The 13,632-nt window shown below is 39.2% G+C and overlaps 1 protein-coding gene across 1 annotated transcript in view; it reads left to right on the top strand.

Moving 5' to 3' along the window:
* Positions 1 to 4,456: 4,456 nt before the first annotated feature.
* Positions 4,457 to 13,632, top strand: part of LOC111869033 — an 11,758-nt gene continuing 2,582 nt past the window's right edge. Inside the window, exons 1-4 of the mRNA XM_023860219.2 lie at positions 4,457 to 4,489; positions 7,089 to 7,288; positions 11,335 to 11,524; positions 12,871 to 13,054. Coding sequence (XP_023715987.2) covers positions 4,457 to 4,489; positions 7,089 to 7,288; positions 11,335 to 11,524; positions 12,871 to 13,054 — 607 coding nt within the window. The remainder of the gene's footprint in view (positions 4,490 to 7,088; positions 7,289 to 11,334; positions 11,525 to 12,870; positions 13,055 to 13,632) is intronic.

The raw sequence follows: 13,632 nt of genomic DNA, 5'->3' as shown, positions 1-13,632 counted from the left end.
TCGGTCAGCCTTTCCCAATACCACGAAAAGCTGTTTTCTGATCGTAGTTTTATAAACTTTAAAGAATCCACATAAGTCAAAGTGCGCCCAGCTTACGACAAGGCACGACATAAGATGTGAACTTTAAATTGCTCCTACATATGAATAATTTAACAACCGCGTGATGAAGGGCAGAACATCTGTTTGACCCACAGTCCGGACACGATAAGTACATTATGTTGCTATCCATTTCGGATCGCGTGATGACAAATGACGACAGTCGGAATTAATAACATGAAACCAAACGTTGTGGTCGAATGGCTGGCATTCATCATTCCATCTGGGAGGTTCCGGGTTCGAACATCGGCTCAGAAACTGGCTATTCTGATGCTTTTCGTGAACCCCTTCAGGGAAATGACAGGACAGTACCTCAAATTGGAGCTTCATAACTTGTACTCTTCTCCAAGTATAATTAGAATGATCAAGTCAAGGAGGATGAGGTGGGAAGATCATGTAGCACGAATGGGGGAGACGAGGAATGCGTATAGGATATTGGTGGGAAAGCCAGAAGGAAAGAGACCACAGGTAAGACCAAGGTATAGGTGGGTGAACAATATTAGAATGGATCTTAGAGAAATAGGATGGGATGGTATGGATTGGATAGATCTGGCTCATGATAGGGACCAGTGGAGGGCTCTTGTGAACACGGTGATGAACCTTCGGGTTTCATAAAATTCTGGGAAATTTCTTGAGTAGCTGCAGAATTTGCGGCTCCTCCAGAAGGGCTCAGCTCCATGAGTAAGTAAGTAAGTACCTCAAATTGGGCCACGACCGCTTCCGTTCAAATCTCTTTCAATTCGTTATTCAATAATCATCCTACAATTCCATGCCACATAGTCTGAGCTACTGAAAAGCGTCATTAAATTAGCCCTAAATTAATAGAATGAAACAGATCATGTCGCGCTATTGCAACCAACTTAGCATTACTATATACTACTCCTTCAGTCACGGGTTAATTCATCTGGCTCTTCGCTTTTAGAGTTAACTAACGTAACTAAGAATCTTTAGATATTTGACAGGAGTCCTTGGATCGATCCATTGCAATGCCTTTGCCTAACAGAAAAATGGGAATGTGCATCACACTCTAAAACCGGATTTAGTGCTGTCAAAACCGTAGACAACAAGGCTACAGTGACCAAGTTTTATATGCATCTGTCGATTCACAACAAATTTGGCAGGCAGTGTAATTATAAAACAAGTATCAGAATTTAGGTAGACCTGTTTGTGATACATTACCTTCGACCATGGAAGGAATGTGTAAATAAAAAATCTTTCAACTAAATAAATGATAAATTTACGCAAATAAATGTTCACAAACAAACAGAACGCTACATAACATCAGAGCAGAATCTACTTTGAAATGTGTTACTGAGGAGGACTGATGTATCAGTACCCTGAAAAATATTTCAGTGGTTCTTAATAGACTAGATCATCAATGAAATAAAGAAGAAACTCCGTGGCCTGTAGTCCGCAAGAAAACTATACCGACAGAGCGACCGCCGCTTGTCGGAGAAGTTAGTACCAACTTTAGCGTATAGAGGGTGTCACATGGTCAGCGCAACGGATCCCCACAGCCGTTAATCTAGGTTTTCTAGACCGGAGCCGCTATTTCCTTGAAATAACTCAACTATCCTCACGAGGCTGAGTGAACCCCATTCCTAACCAACTACTTCTCAGAAAATCTGGTAGCGCCGGGAATCGCAACCGGGACTTCTGGATCTGTAGCCAGGAACTCTGACCACTAGACCACAGAGGCGGTCCAATGAAATACAGATGTTAGAAAAAAAAATGTATCAAACATGAGGCTATCTGTGAACCTGAAAAACACGAAAAGAAATGGTTAAAACTTTTCGGGCCTACATAAATGAAGACAGAATAGCAAAGCAGCCGTTTGAACAAAAACAATGCAGGCAAAGAGAACCAGATACACCTATCAGATCTAAGAACAAGAGACTAAGGGGGCCCATAGATGTGCGAGTCTGGCTCGCGAGTCCACTCGACTCGGGTTCCAATGAGCCGAACTCGTCCGTATGTGGGTCGCCACGCTCATATGTGTGTGGTGAAATTAATTCGAGCCCGGCTCCTCGCCGAGCCGGACTCGTACGTGTATGGGCCGCCTTATTCTGATCCTGCATAGCGCATGATGAAAGTAATTCAATTCTGGTGTCATCGATATCTTGTTATGATTGAATTATCACACAAGCGAAGTGGAATTCAGGTTTTATGTACAAGAACAGTAAAAACACGCCCTTTCCGACAGCATCTGAAGGAATGTGGTGCTAAGAACTGTATAGTAACTACGGATGTTGTACAAATCCCTCCTTGAGCATTCCACATGTACGAATATTCTGCTGATGCACAAATGTTTTGCTTTTGTGGAATCCGAAGGTTCATCACGTTCTCACAGAGTTCCGCCATTGAACCTCATTCTTACGGATATCACGTCACATTGCAGAATTCTTTACTGTTAAATCTTCATACGCTGAACAGCGCAGCAGTTTCGCTAGATGAAGGCAGTCGTAATAACGGTAAAAAGGTACAAAAAAAGGTAAAGCTATACCTGTAACAGGCCGTGAAGGCCCATAAGGTTGTCAGAGGTTGAGGCTCCACATCTTCTAGGCAATCGGCTCATAGATGGCGGTAAGGTTGTCAGCCTTATGCGTCGGGCGCCTTTTACCCCCAAGGAAGATTCCTGGTACTCATTTGTCATAGGCTGAGTAGACCCCAGGTGTCGTGACCCAAGATGTTGGCTGGTCGACTGAATTACGTGGCCGAGCGGTAGCGTAATAACTCAGTGATGATGATTGTCAGTTGGCTGCCTGAGCGTGTATTCCAACCACAAAGAGCAAATACTCACTACAGATTATAGAGGATTTATTGAGACTGTGTGTATATTACATACAAGCGCTGGCGGACGTAAGCCTGGCCAGCCTTCTCCTAGCTCCAACCCAGACAAAATGCCCCCTTCAACTTCTCTCTTGTTCTTAAAACTTAATCTAAACTAAGCTTGAACCCCAATGTCTCGAGACATGAACCCCCAGGCAGATCAAGTTACACCAGCGGTTGTTGAAGGATAGGTCCCAGACGAAACACTCCAGGACTCCATTAATTTATGAAAATGGCAGGGGTAGATATAACATTTTTTGTGTGGAAGCAGGTCAATCTCTTGACGTGCTATAAATTTTAGTAGAGGGCATGACCCCAGACATCAGACTCAAAGTTCCTAAAACTAAAAGGGGTTGCGAACCGTCGCAACACAGGGTCGAAAAAAATCCACCTCATCGGGACTAGAACCCGCGACTTTCCGACTTGTAGCACAGTGCCTCAACCAACTACGCTATCGCGTACCCCACGTAATGTACGAGTACCTTAATTTACACCGTGTTTATGAAGGTATATTATAAGTTCAGTGGCTGGCATCCAGTTCACAAACATGAACTGTGCGTATATATATTATATAAGTTTTTTCTTTTGCATGTCGTGAATCCGGAAAGTATACTTCCATGGAAACGCAATAACAATGGGCCGTTGCATAGGAATTGCCGAAAAAACAAACGCGTTTCCCCGGAGATGAAAGGATAACAGAGGTTCCGTTGCGTAACAACGTATGAAACCAAACACTTCTACAAGGTGTTCTGTGCTAGCATTTCCTAAGCAACAGATGAAACTAACTCTTCGATAAGGTATTCTCTATCCCGTCCGAGCGCTGGCTATATGTATAGCTCCGGCGAGTGTCTCGAGTATCACGAGGTCACAAGTATCACAAGAGATTCCGAGTGAAATCACAGCAGAGATTCTGAGTTTGCACTCAAGAGTTTCGGATTCTACTCTAGCGAGATAGAAGCAGGTTGTGCTCAGACTTCACAGAAGAGTTCCAGAGTGTGCTAAGGGTGTAATATCGCTCTAAGTGAATAATTGTACAAATTAGCGTTCAATAAAGAATTCGTTCCGCTCCGAAGACCCACGCAACTTATTCGTGTCGCGCCACACAGCCGACACGTTACAATATAGTGTATACCTATATGTACATATGGATCTATACTTCAAGTTCCTCTTAAATCTTCGAGGTATGACTTAATTAAGTACAAGGACTTTACTTTTTACCTTACATATATTACTCAACTTAATGGAACACATACTGTAGAGTATATCCTATGTGACGCAAGCGCTTTTAACACAAAGAAACATGCTCACTTGAGGGACACGTAAACATCCTCTATTTATAAAAACAGACTCAGAATATGCCAGCATTAAACATGGCTGGGCGCGAATTTTTATCCACAGTTTTCACGTAAACGTGTAGTTTTCGCGTATTTATACAAATGATAGCTCTACGTTCGAAATTGTGCCATCTGTAGGATAAATTCACTTTCTTTAACGGAGAAAAAAAGATAAAGGTGCTAACGGGATAAGGGAAATGGAGAAGGAGAAGGAGGAGAGGGGCGAAGATGTGAAAGAAATTGATCCTCGTTGAATCTGAGAGGCTCATTTTACTAACAAAAAATACAGGCATAAATATTAACGAGTTGTTAAACTTCTGCTTGACAGACTGTTTGATATGAATATTTAGCGAAATAAACAAGACGGTCTGAAAAAAAGATTTATGAAGCCTGCTTTCCTGCTGACGAGAATAGCAACAACTGTAAATCAATAACTAAGGCCTATATGATTTGGTGATAAATTACTGTATATAATTTTTACCAGTACATACTGATTTAGACTATGTTAAATTTGACACTTATAACCTCAAAGTTTCCCACCGTAATTTGCGCCTTCAATCAAAGTTGCAGTATTCAGTGGGAGGAAATGGTTAAAAGGTAGCACTGCAATCTTGCAGTTTTGTAAACGGAATTCCATAAAATACGTTTCTGTATGACGCTCTTAAAACAGCGTCACGGACAAATGGAGTAACAAACCACAAAAATACAGGTACCGGTATTCTTGAATTTATAACCACGCTGCAATGAAACTTCGAAATTTGTATACCTTTTGAGTTCATGGCACGTGGAGGAACGGTGCCGATTAATTACTACTTGGAGCTGAATTTTACTGACAAAATATTATATACTGTCGAAAATTTCAATCTTTCCCGTAAATGATACTGATGCTAAGTGAGCTTAATTTTGCAATAATTTCTTTGTACAAATTCAAGCATGTGTTTTTAATTCGCCACAAATAATAAACTACGATATAAATACAAGGTCTATTAGTTTCCTGCATAAGTGCACTGAAGACTTTCGCGTATGAGAAACATTCAAAGACTTTGCACACACGCGTCATTTTGCCATGCTGTGTCCAAGGCCATGCAAGAATTCGTTGAAAAACTGCTATTGATTTTATTATTACGAAAGGATTTGCAGAATGTTTAATCTCACAATTTCATTTAACCACTTCCAGACTTCACGCGTTTCTTAGGATGTATCAGTTTATTCCAATTTCGGTTTCTCTTGTTTGCTATTCAACTTCTTTATTACTTCGTTTTTGTTAACTTTAATTTTTCTGCGTTTAATGTACTCGCTAATTTTTCTTCCCTTTTGTCTACCATTGCAACATTCCATGAACTCACATCACGTGCATGACGTCACGATAAGGAGTGGGGAGGGTCACGTGTTGGGAAAAAGGAAACTATTGATCATGACGTCACGACGTCGGCGTCGACGTAACAGTCGTGCAGGAGACGCCTTTGGAAAATAAGGTGTTCAGTGATTTATGTTACTTATTAACAGCTGGGCATGATGGTGCTGCTTAGGCATTGTTGTTGAACTAGTGTCGTGTGAACAGCTGTGGGACAGGGGGGGAAGGGGAGTGAAGTGTTGGAACTGGTTCAAGCCAGACCCTCAACTATAAATACTAGTTCCGGGAAAGATAAGTTAGTTCAGTGTTGGACTTCGGTGTGGTTGGTGTAGAATTTGGGACTTTCTGTCTGGAGGGTCGACACTTTCTACTGATAGGTGGTTTACGTTGTATGGGTAAGCAACTTTCTTATTCCGAGAGTCTTTATTAGCATTTCATGTTGTACTGTTTCATGTGCGAAGTATAGACAAGCTAACGTGACCACTGCTCGGCCATATTCATGCTCCGTTATTTACGCAGTTACTGATTGTGGCAGACTGCGCAAGAGGTATGCGACCGTTGCTTGTTGTTTTAATTACAATTTTTTTTCGCCCTTCCTTTTAAATGTTTCTCACTGTATGTCAGCTTGTCTCCAACTGACAGGGAACCTTGTCAGAATACAATTGAACAGCTGAAAGCAAGACATGTGGAGGTGTCATCAGACCACACATTGAAACAAGCCCACGAGAATGACTACCGAAACGCGCTGATTTTAAGTAGCGGGCGATTCTGCAAATTTTAAAACTCTGGGTTATAATACACAGGAACTAGATTCTTTGCTATTGGAATACAAAAGTAGGTCGACACTATTCAGACTTTCTAAATTTAAGGATTCAGATATGTATATTCAGTTTACGAAAGTGGAACGTCTTTACCAGCCTTGTACCAAGTGAGTGTTGTATTAAGGTAAGATTTAGTTATGCTGCTTTACTAATAGAATCTGCTTCCAACATTCTGGGGTGACATTAATATTTTGTCACCAACTAGGATGTTATCACAGTTATGTTTCTACCAGGAATCATTCCCACATGGTGGACCACACAATTCACTCACAATAAAAGTCCCCAAGGTTTAAAGTGAAGGGGACAGTGCTTTTATTCTAATATCAATAATATGAGGTGGCCCAGCTGACAGTGTAACAATTGCCATTCTTTTCTGAGCTTGATTCCATTCAGTGACTGACTTGATTAATAATGAAGCAATTGATAGCCTTATAAAATGATAGACGTGTTATGTAATCCACAGTGAAGGAAGAGGGATATTCTAATACTCATTACTTTGAAGCGGCATTTCCTAAATGGTATTTTATTGCAGAGCGTGAGAAGAGTCTCTTATTAACGGATCCCCCTGTACAGCCTATAAGCAGCTGCAGGGATGAGTCTGGGTATGTGCCAACGGTTGGCCGCTGGGGAAGTGAGTGGCCGAGTTGACTCGAGACTGAAGATCGGGAACAGCTAACGGGGAGTGGCGAGTGGCCCAAGGGCCACCCTTTGCCTCTTCCCTCATGGGGTAGCCCAAAATTGGCACTCAGTGTGCCAAATGTGGAACAGTATGAGGACCTTGCCTCAAACGTTGAATTGACTGTACAGCAGCTACTTCAGGCACATAACTACAACAGTGTTGGCAACCTGCTCAGGTGAGTGTGGATTTGTAGTGTAAAAGTTCTGGGTCAGGCACATAACTACAACAGTGTTGGCAACCTGCTCAGGTGAGTGTGGATTTGTAGTGTAACAGTTCTGGGTCAGGCGCATAAAATGGAAGCATGATTACAAATGACATGTGGAGAAGACTTTCTAAAAACCAAAGAGTCATACTTTCCCTGCCAATGAACCAATTAGGCCAGTGGGACATGTTCTCAGAGACCAGCCTTAATCTGATCTGGTTGAAGCTGTGTAGTACAGTTTGTGTTACCGAGTGTCTGAAATTTATCTGTAGTACAATATTCTGAAAGAACACAACTTTTTGAAAACTGGGTGCGCTTCTGTCCTTAGGTGAAAAGAAGGGATTGGCACTCGGTGGGGTCCGTTATAAGGAGTTTCAAATAACGTAGTCTTAGAGATTGATAATAATAAAGAATAAAATGCTAAGAGAATTTGGAAAGATGAATTATCAGGAGAATGGAAAAATGAAAGTGCACATTGAACTTTGGTATTTGTGCTTCTTACCTGATATCATTATTGTGACTAAAATGGGGAGGTTAAGATAACCGGGGAATGTACCAATGTACCACTAGAGGAAAGTAAATAAATACAATTTTCTAGTTCAAGATTACAGTCTTTTGGGATGTGATGTTGTATACTGCACGACTTCACATCCATGAGAACCTAAAATCTCACAAAGTTCTGGTTGAAAAACCTCGTAAATAAAACAGACATTTTGAAAAATAGAATTAAGATGGGAGCAAAGTATTGAAACAGATCTTTGGAATGTAAGCTAGGATGTGAAGTTGAATAAACTGACACAGTACCCCAGTGGTGCACATTCAGATTACAAAATGTGATGGGGGGGCAAGTTTCTGTTTACTGTTCAGGAAAGATTCTAAACCAAGGACTTTGGTGTATGAGAAAGGATGCAGAATGATGACCTGTTTCGAGGTACAGTTGCAGGAATTTCCTGGTTACTATGTTTCATGACTGAGATTATGAACTGTATGTTTCCTAAATGCATAGTAGACGCTTTACTGATGAGCCAAATATTCCTAGAGATGCAACCACTGATTTTGGTGTGGTCACAGCTCATTTGACTTTGTTCAGAACACTACACATTTGCTTCTAATTAGAGTGACTTAGTTCAACTGTTGTGCATTAGTATGGACTGGAATTGTATCAGACTTCCTGAAACATTTGTTGATCTGCTTTGAATTTAATGAAGTACATCTATAAATGTGTTGAAACCTTTATGTATCGATAATCCACATTTGTCCAGTTGGACCAAACTTCAGTTTCTTTCACTAAGTTAAGTAAATTTAATAACTGTTGTCATAGTTATTATCTGTGAAAATTGTCATAATTTCAGTTTGATTTGAAGAAAGCTTTTAACTGTGTCAGTTATGACATTTTACTATCTAAACTGGAATTTTATGGAATAGTTCGTAAGGCCAATGCATTGGTAAAATCCTGCCTCAAAGACAGATACCAGAGGTAACATATATAATAAGGTATAGAATGTTAGTTAGTTAGTTAGTTAGTTAGTTATTGGAGAGGGTGGGTTTTTCTCATGCACTTAGACCAGTATTGGTCCATTGTGCTTCCCTCTACGATATTCTACCAGTCTCTATACCCTACCGATATTGGTGTGTACCATCAGTCCCAACTGAGCCAGCGAGTTCGGCCTCTACTGGCTTGGCGGTATCTATAATGCTTCCCCCATCTATGAGAGGCGTTGGAGACTACTGTTGGGCGGGAAACGTCCTGAATTTGCCTCAGTGACCTCTTTTGGAGATATGAGGTTCTTTTACATGCCGTAAAGCTACGACAAGGGACCCACGGCTTAAAGTCCCTCCCGGAGGACTTGTTCCCTGAATTTTTCCGCCCTTAAAAATTCCACGTCCTCCGCCGGGTTTGAACCCGTGTACCACGAGTCATGAGGTGGGAACGTTACCTCTAGACTATGGAGGGCGCTAGGTATAGAATGTACTGTCTACACAACAACAATCAGTATTCAAAATGAAGATGCTACTGCATCAACATTTGCTTTTATTAGGATTATTAAAGACGCAACATGTTTCGACCCTTACGCGGGTCATCTTCAGGTGTACAATGTTCCAGTCTGAGCTGTTGAATTGCAATCAGTTGCCATTTTATTCAACGAATAAGGACGCTTCTTGTATCTGGAAAATTATATTTGAAAGTAAATGTAGAACAAATCTTTAGCGAAATTTAAAGCTATAATCTTTAAATAAAAGTTTTATAAAAATTACAGAAGTGAAGATAAGAAAATTAAAACATTAAAACAAGAGAACAAAGCTTAAGACATGACAAATTGAAATAGTGTTTTGTTGGTAACACTTGGCGACTGCTACATGTAGGCTTTGTTTTTAGCCCCAAGGAGTGACTACAGCATGGGGAGCGGGATCTTCTCAATAGAACGGGTCATGTAGCCGTGACCTTTGGTACAGTTTTGAGAGCTTAATCTCAATCTACAGAAGTGATATGCATTAGGTTGTACTTATGAAATGGTATATGTGCGGGCAATGCCTTGATGCTGTCGCTACAGCGTAGACGTATGGTCTAAAGATGACCCACATAAAGGTCGAAACATGTTCCATCTTTAATAAACCTAATAAAAGCAAATGTTGATACAGTAGCATCTTCTTTGTTTTAATATTGATTGTTGTTGTCTAGACAATACATTCTATACCTTATATTTCTTATTTATGACACGCAACAGGATGCACAATATTAAGACACCAGAGAGTTGTAATCAGTAATTGGCATATTCATTCCGGATGGAGCAAAGTTAATAATGGTGTTCCCCAGGGATCGATTCTGGGATCTTTATTGTTTCTTTTGTATAGAAATGACTTGCCAAAAATTATAATTAGTAAATCCAAACCATTTCTTTTTGCAGATGACACCAGTATAATTATCACGAATTCCAGTACTTTAGATTATGAAAACATTATTCAGATATTTAAAAACATAAATGATTGGTTTAAAACTAATTTCTTGACACTAAATTTTGATAAAACATACCTTATACAATTTTTGACTAAGAATAGCCATGCAGTGGATATGCATATTGACTATGGTAACAATCAGATTGCTAAATCTACTAATACCACATTTCTTGGATTAATTATCTACAATATGTTTCCATGGAAAGGACATGTCAACTGGCTTATGTCTAAATTAGGTTCTGCCTGTTATGCAATCAAGGCTGTTAAACCTTATATGTCATATGTCTCTCATATTTTCATTCTGTTATATGACTTACGGTATAATTTTCTGGGCCAGTTCTCTTCATAATATTCATATTTATAGGCTACAGAAAAGGGCAATTAGAATTATTACTAATTCTAGAAGTAGAGACTCTTGCAGGGAATTGTTTATGAAACTGAAAGTTTTGCCCCTCCAGTCACAGTACATATTTTTTCTCATTATTTATGGTTAAAATAACTGTTTAATGATTCTGTATTTCAGCATCCCGTTAAGTTAAACTGTTTAATGCTTTACTCGTCGTGATTGGTCTCGGATAACATGAGTAATTGTTATGAATTAAGTATAATTAATTTTTATCTATATAATTGGCTTGTGTCTTTGACTATTTCTATATCCACTGGTCTTCCAGCCATGTAAGGATCCATAGACTGTGAATGAATGAATGAATGAATGAATGAATGAATGAATCAGTCAGCCACAATCTTGTTGTTAAGATTGAAGCAACCAAGCACATTAGCATTTTCTACTGTCCCTTATACATTAAGAGTCTGTATAATTTATTCCACATTGAGGGTTTTGAATTCCAGAGTGCTCCAAACATGTGAGAGGTTCTTTGTCTTTGTGGCCCTAAAAAGAATGTATTGATTTTCTTGGAAACAGAAATTACCATGTTGTTTTATTAGCAGCATTTATTAGTAGAATGTTACCTTCATGTTGGTTAAGTAAAAATATGTTACAATGTTACTTTATATGGAAATTATTATTATTATCATTAGTGTTATTGGTTGTTTATTGTTTATAGGTTCTATGAAGCGTTCCGTGCAAGTGGGGAGTCCAACTTGGTTCATTTCTACCGCAGTTACTTGCCACCAGTTACACCTGAGCATTACACCTGTGTTGGGTTGGCACTTGAATTATTGCGACGATTATCCAACCTTGAAACCAAGTTTCCTGGGCTTACCAGTCGATTGTATTTGGCCTCTTGTGAAGAAGTAAGTACACCTGCAGTGAAGTAAAGTGAAGTAAAGGTATCGCTGTAACAGGCCATGGAGGCCCATAGGGTTGTGAGATGTTGAAGTTCTCACATTTTCTAGACAATGGGCTCATAGATGGCAGCAAGGCTGTCAGCTTTATGCACTGGCCACCGTTTACCCACAAGAATAGTCCAAAAATATTCCTGGTACTCATTTCTGTTAGAGGCTGAGTCAACCCCATGGCCATAGTGTGGCTGGAAGGATTAGGTCAGTTGAAAAAAATCCAATGACCTCATTGGACTTGAACCTGTGACATTCCGGCTTGTAGGACAGAGCCTCACCCAACTACACTACTGCGTGCCCTTGAAGTACACCTGCATTTAACTAAAATTGTCATATTTTATGTGTTTGAATTTCCCAACACACAGAAAAGACTAAAATATCCCATTCATTTTCTGTTAATTGGTAGTCTGCGTTGTGAATATTTCTTTTGTTTGTCTTAGAGAATTTAATGAACCCCTGTACTGTTAACTTAAGTTACACAGGAATTAACCATTAATTATTATTATAGGATTTAATCGTGAATAATTTATTGGCTTTTCTGTTGCTATGCATGATCATAGAAATCAAGGAACTATTTGTAAAGTTTCAGTATAATGTATGATACTCATCTAAACTTTTGTGATCATATAATATTTAATGGTAAATTTTGACAGAGTATTTGATGACACTTGTCTAAATGTTTGTGATCATGTAAGGTTTAATTGTAAACTGTGATAGAGTACTTATGTCTTCTAGGATGTATATATTTGAATGTTATAGGAAGGTGGGATTCAGAGGAACATGCATTTCAGAATAAGTTTAATTCTAACATCTCCAACTATGAAACTCTTATATCTTTGTTATCCATTAATCTATTGACAAGGCAGAAAACAGGGCTGTTTTTAAAAATGTCAAGCAGATGAAACCATAAATATGTTTACCACAAGACAGTACCAATGTGACTTTTAACATGACATGCAAAGAAATTTATAGAGACTTCTTATTATATGTGTAATATCCTAATCAACTCTCTTGCTCCATGAACATGGAACGGATAGTTTGATAAGTGTAGGAATATGAATATGGCAGGTCACCTAAGATGAAGCTTTTGCAGAAATATAGGTTCCAGATCCTTGTCAGTACAGAAAATTGGTAATTCCTTTAAGGAAATACTACATGATGCTTAATGTAGTATATGTAATACTGCAGAAAGTTCAGAACTATATTCTGGGCTGCTGTTATTAAAAGAAGACTTTTTTGTATAAACTGTAAGGTATTATATTGCAATGCAGGTGAATATTTAGTAACATTTTTGTTTACAGTCAATTGAGGATGTAGATGGTTACATCAGAGAGGAACCATGCAAGACATCTGTAGAGAAGGAGCATGTGCTCGTAGCACTGCGTGTGGAGGTGGCAGGAAGGCCAGGGATATTGCTACTGGATCCTGGTTATCATATAGCAAGAGCTGTAACAGTCATGGCTGACAACCTGTATCCTCATACAGGTGAGAACATATTGTTTCAGTTCATTTTATATTTATTTGAATAATCTTGGTAGAGTTTGTGTAAACCAGAAAAGTATGGAGGAAGACAAATATCTGACCCAGCTGATCACTATTTTCCGATTTTGATAGCTATATCAGTTAATCATGAAATGAAAAATCAGAGTTCTGGACATATGCTTAAAAATTAGGATGTTTATCTTGTGGCTCAGTAGTTGTATCTTTGATAGATAATGTGATGTAATGAATAGTATAATGAGGAAGTAGGAGTTTATTTATTTGGGGCTTAGACTATATTGCATCAGGTATTAGAATTATTAGTGAATGATGTATTGAAAAGGGCGTGACCTGATTTGAGGTACACCAGCAACATTTGCCTGTAGAGACTGAAGAAAACCACAAAAGAACTGTCTCAGCTAAGAATCAAACTGGGCAGTTCTTGAATACAAATCGGACGTTGTACTGCTTGAGCCAACTGGGTGGTAAGTGGGGTGTTGCCAGGGGAGATGATGAAGTTTAGCAGGTACCTCATTAAGCCAAATCATAACATAAAGGCACCAGTTTTTTTTTTTTTTTTTTTA

This window comes from Cryptotermes secundus, unplaced genomic scaffold (assembly GCF_002891405.2).
Source record: "Cryptotermes secundus unplaced genomic scaffold, Csec_1.0 scaffold70, whole genome shotgun sequence".
Lineage (NCBI taxonomy): Eukaryota > Metazoa > Arthropoda > Insecta > Blattodea > Kalotermitidae > Cryptotermes > Cryptotermes secundus.
The sequence above is the reverse complement of the archived record's forward strand: the minus strand, read 5'-3'. Positions and strand labels throughout refer to the sequence as shown.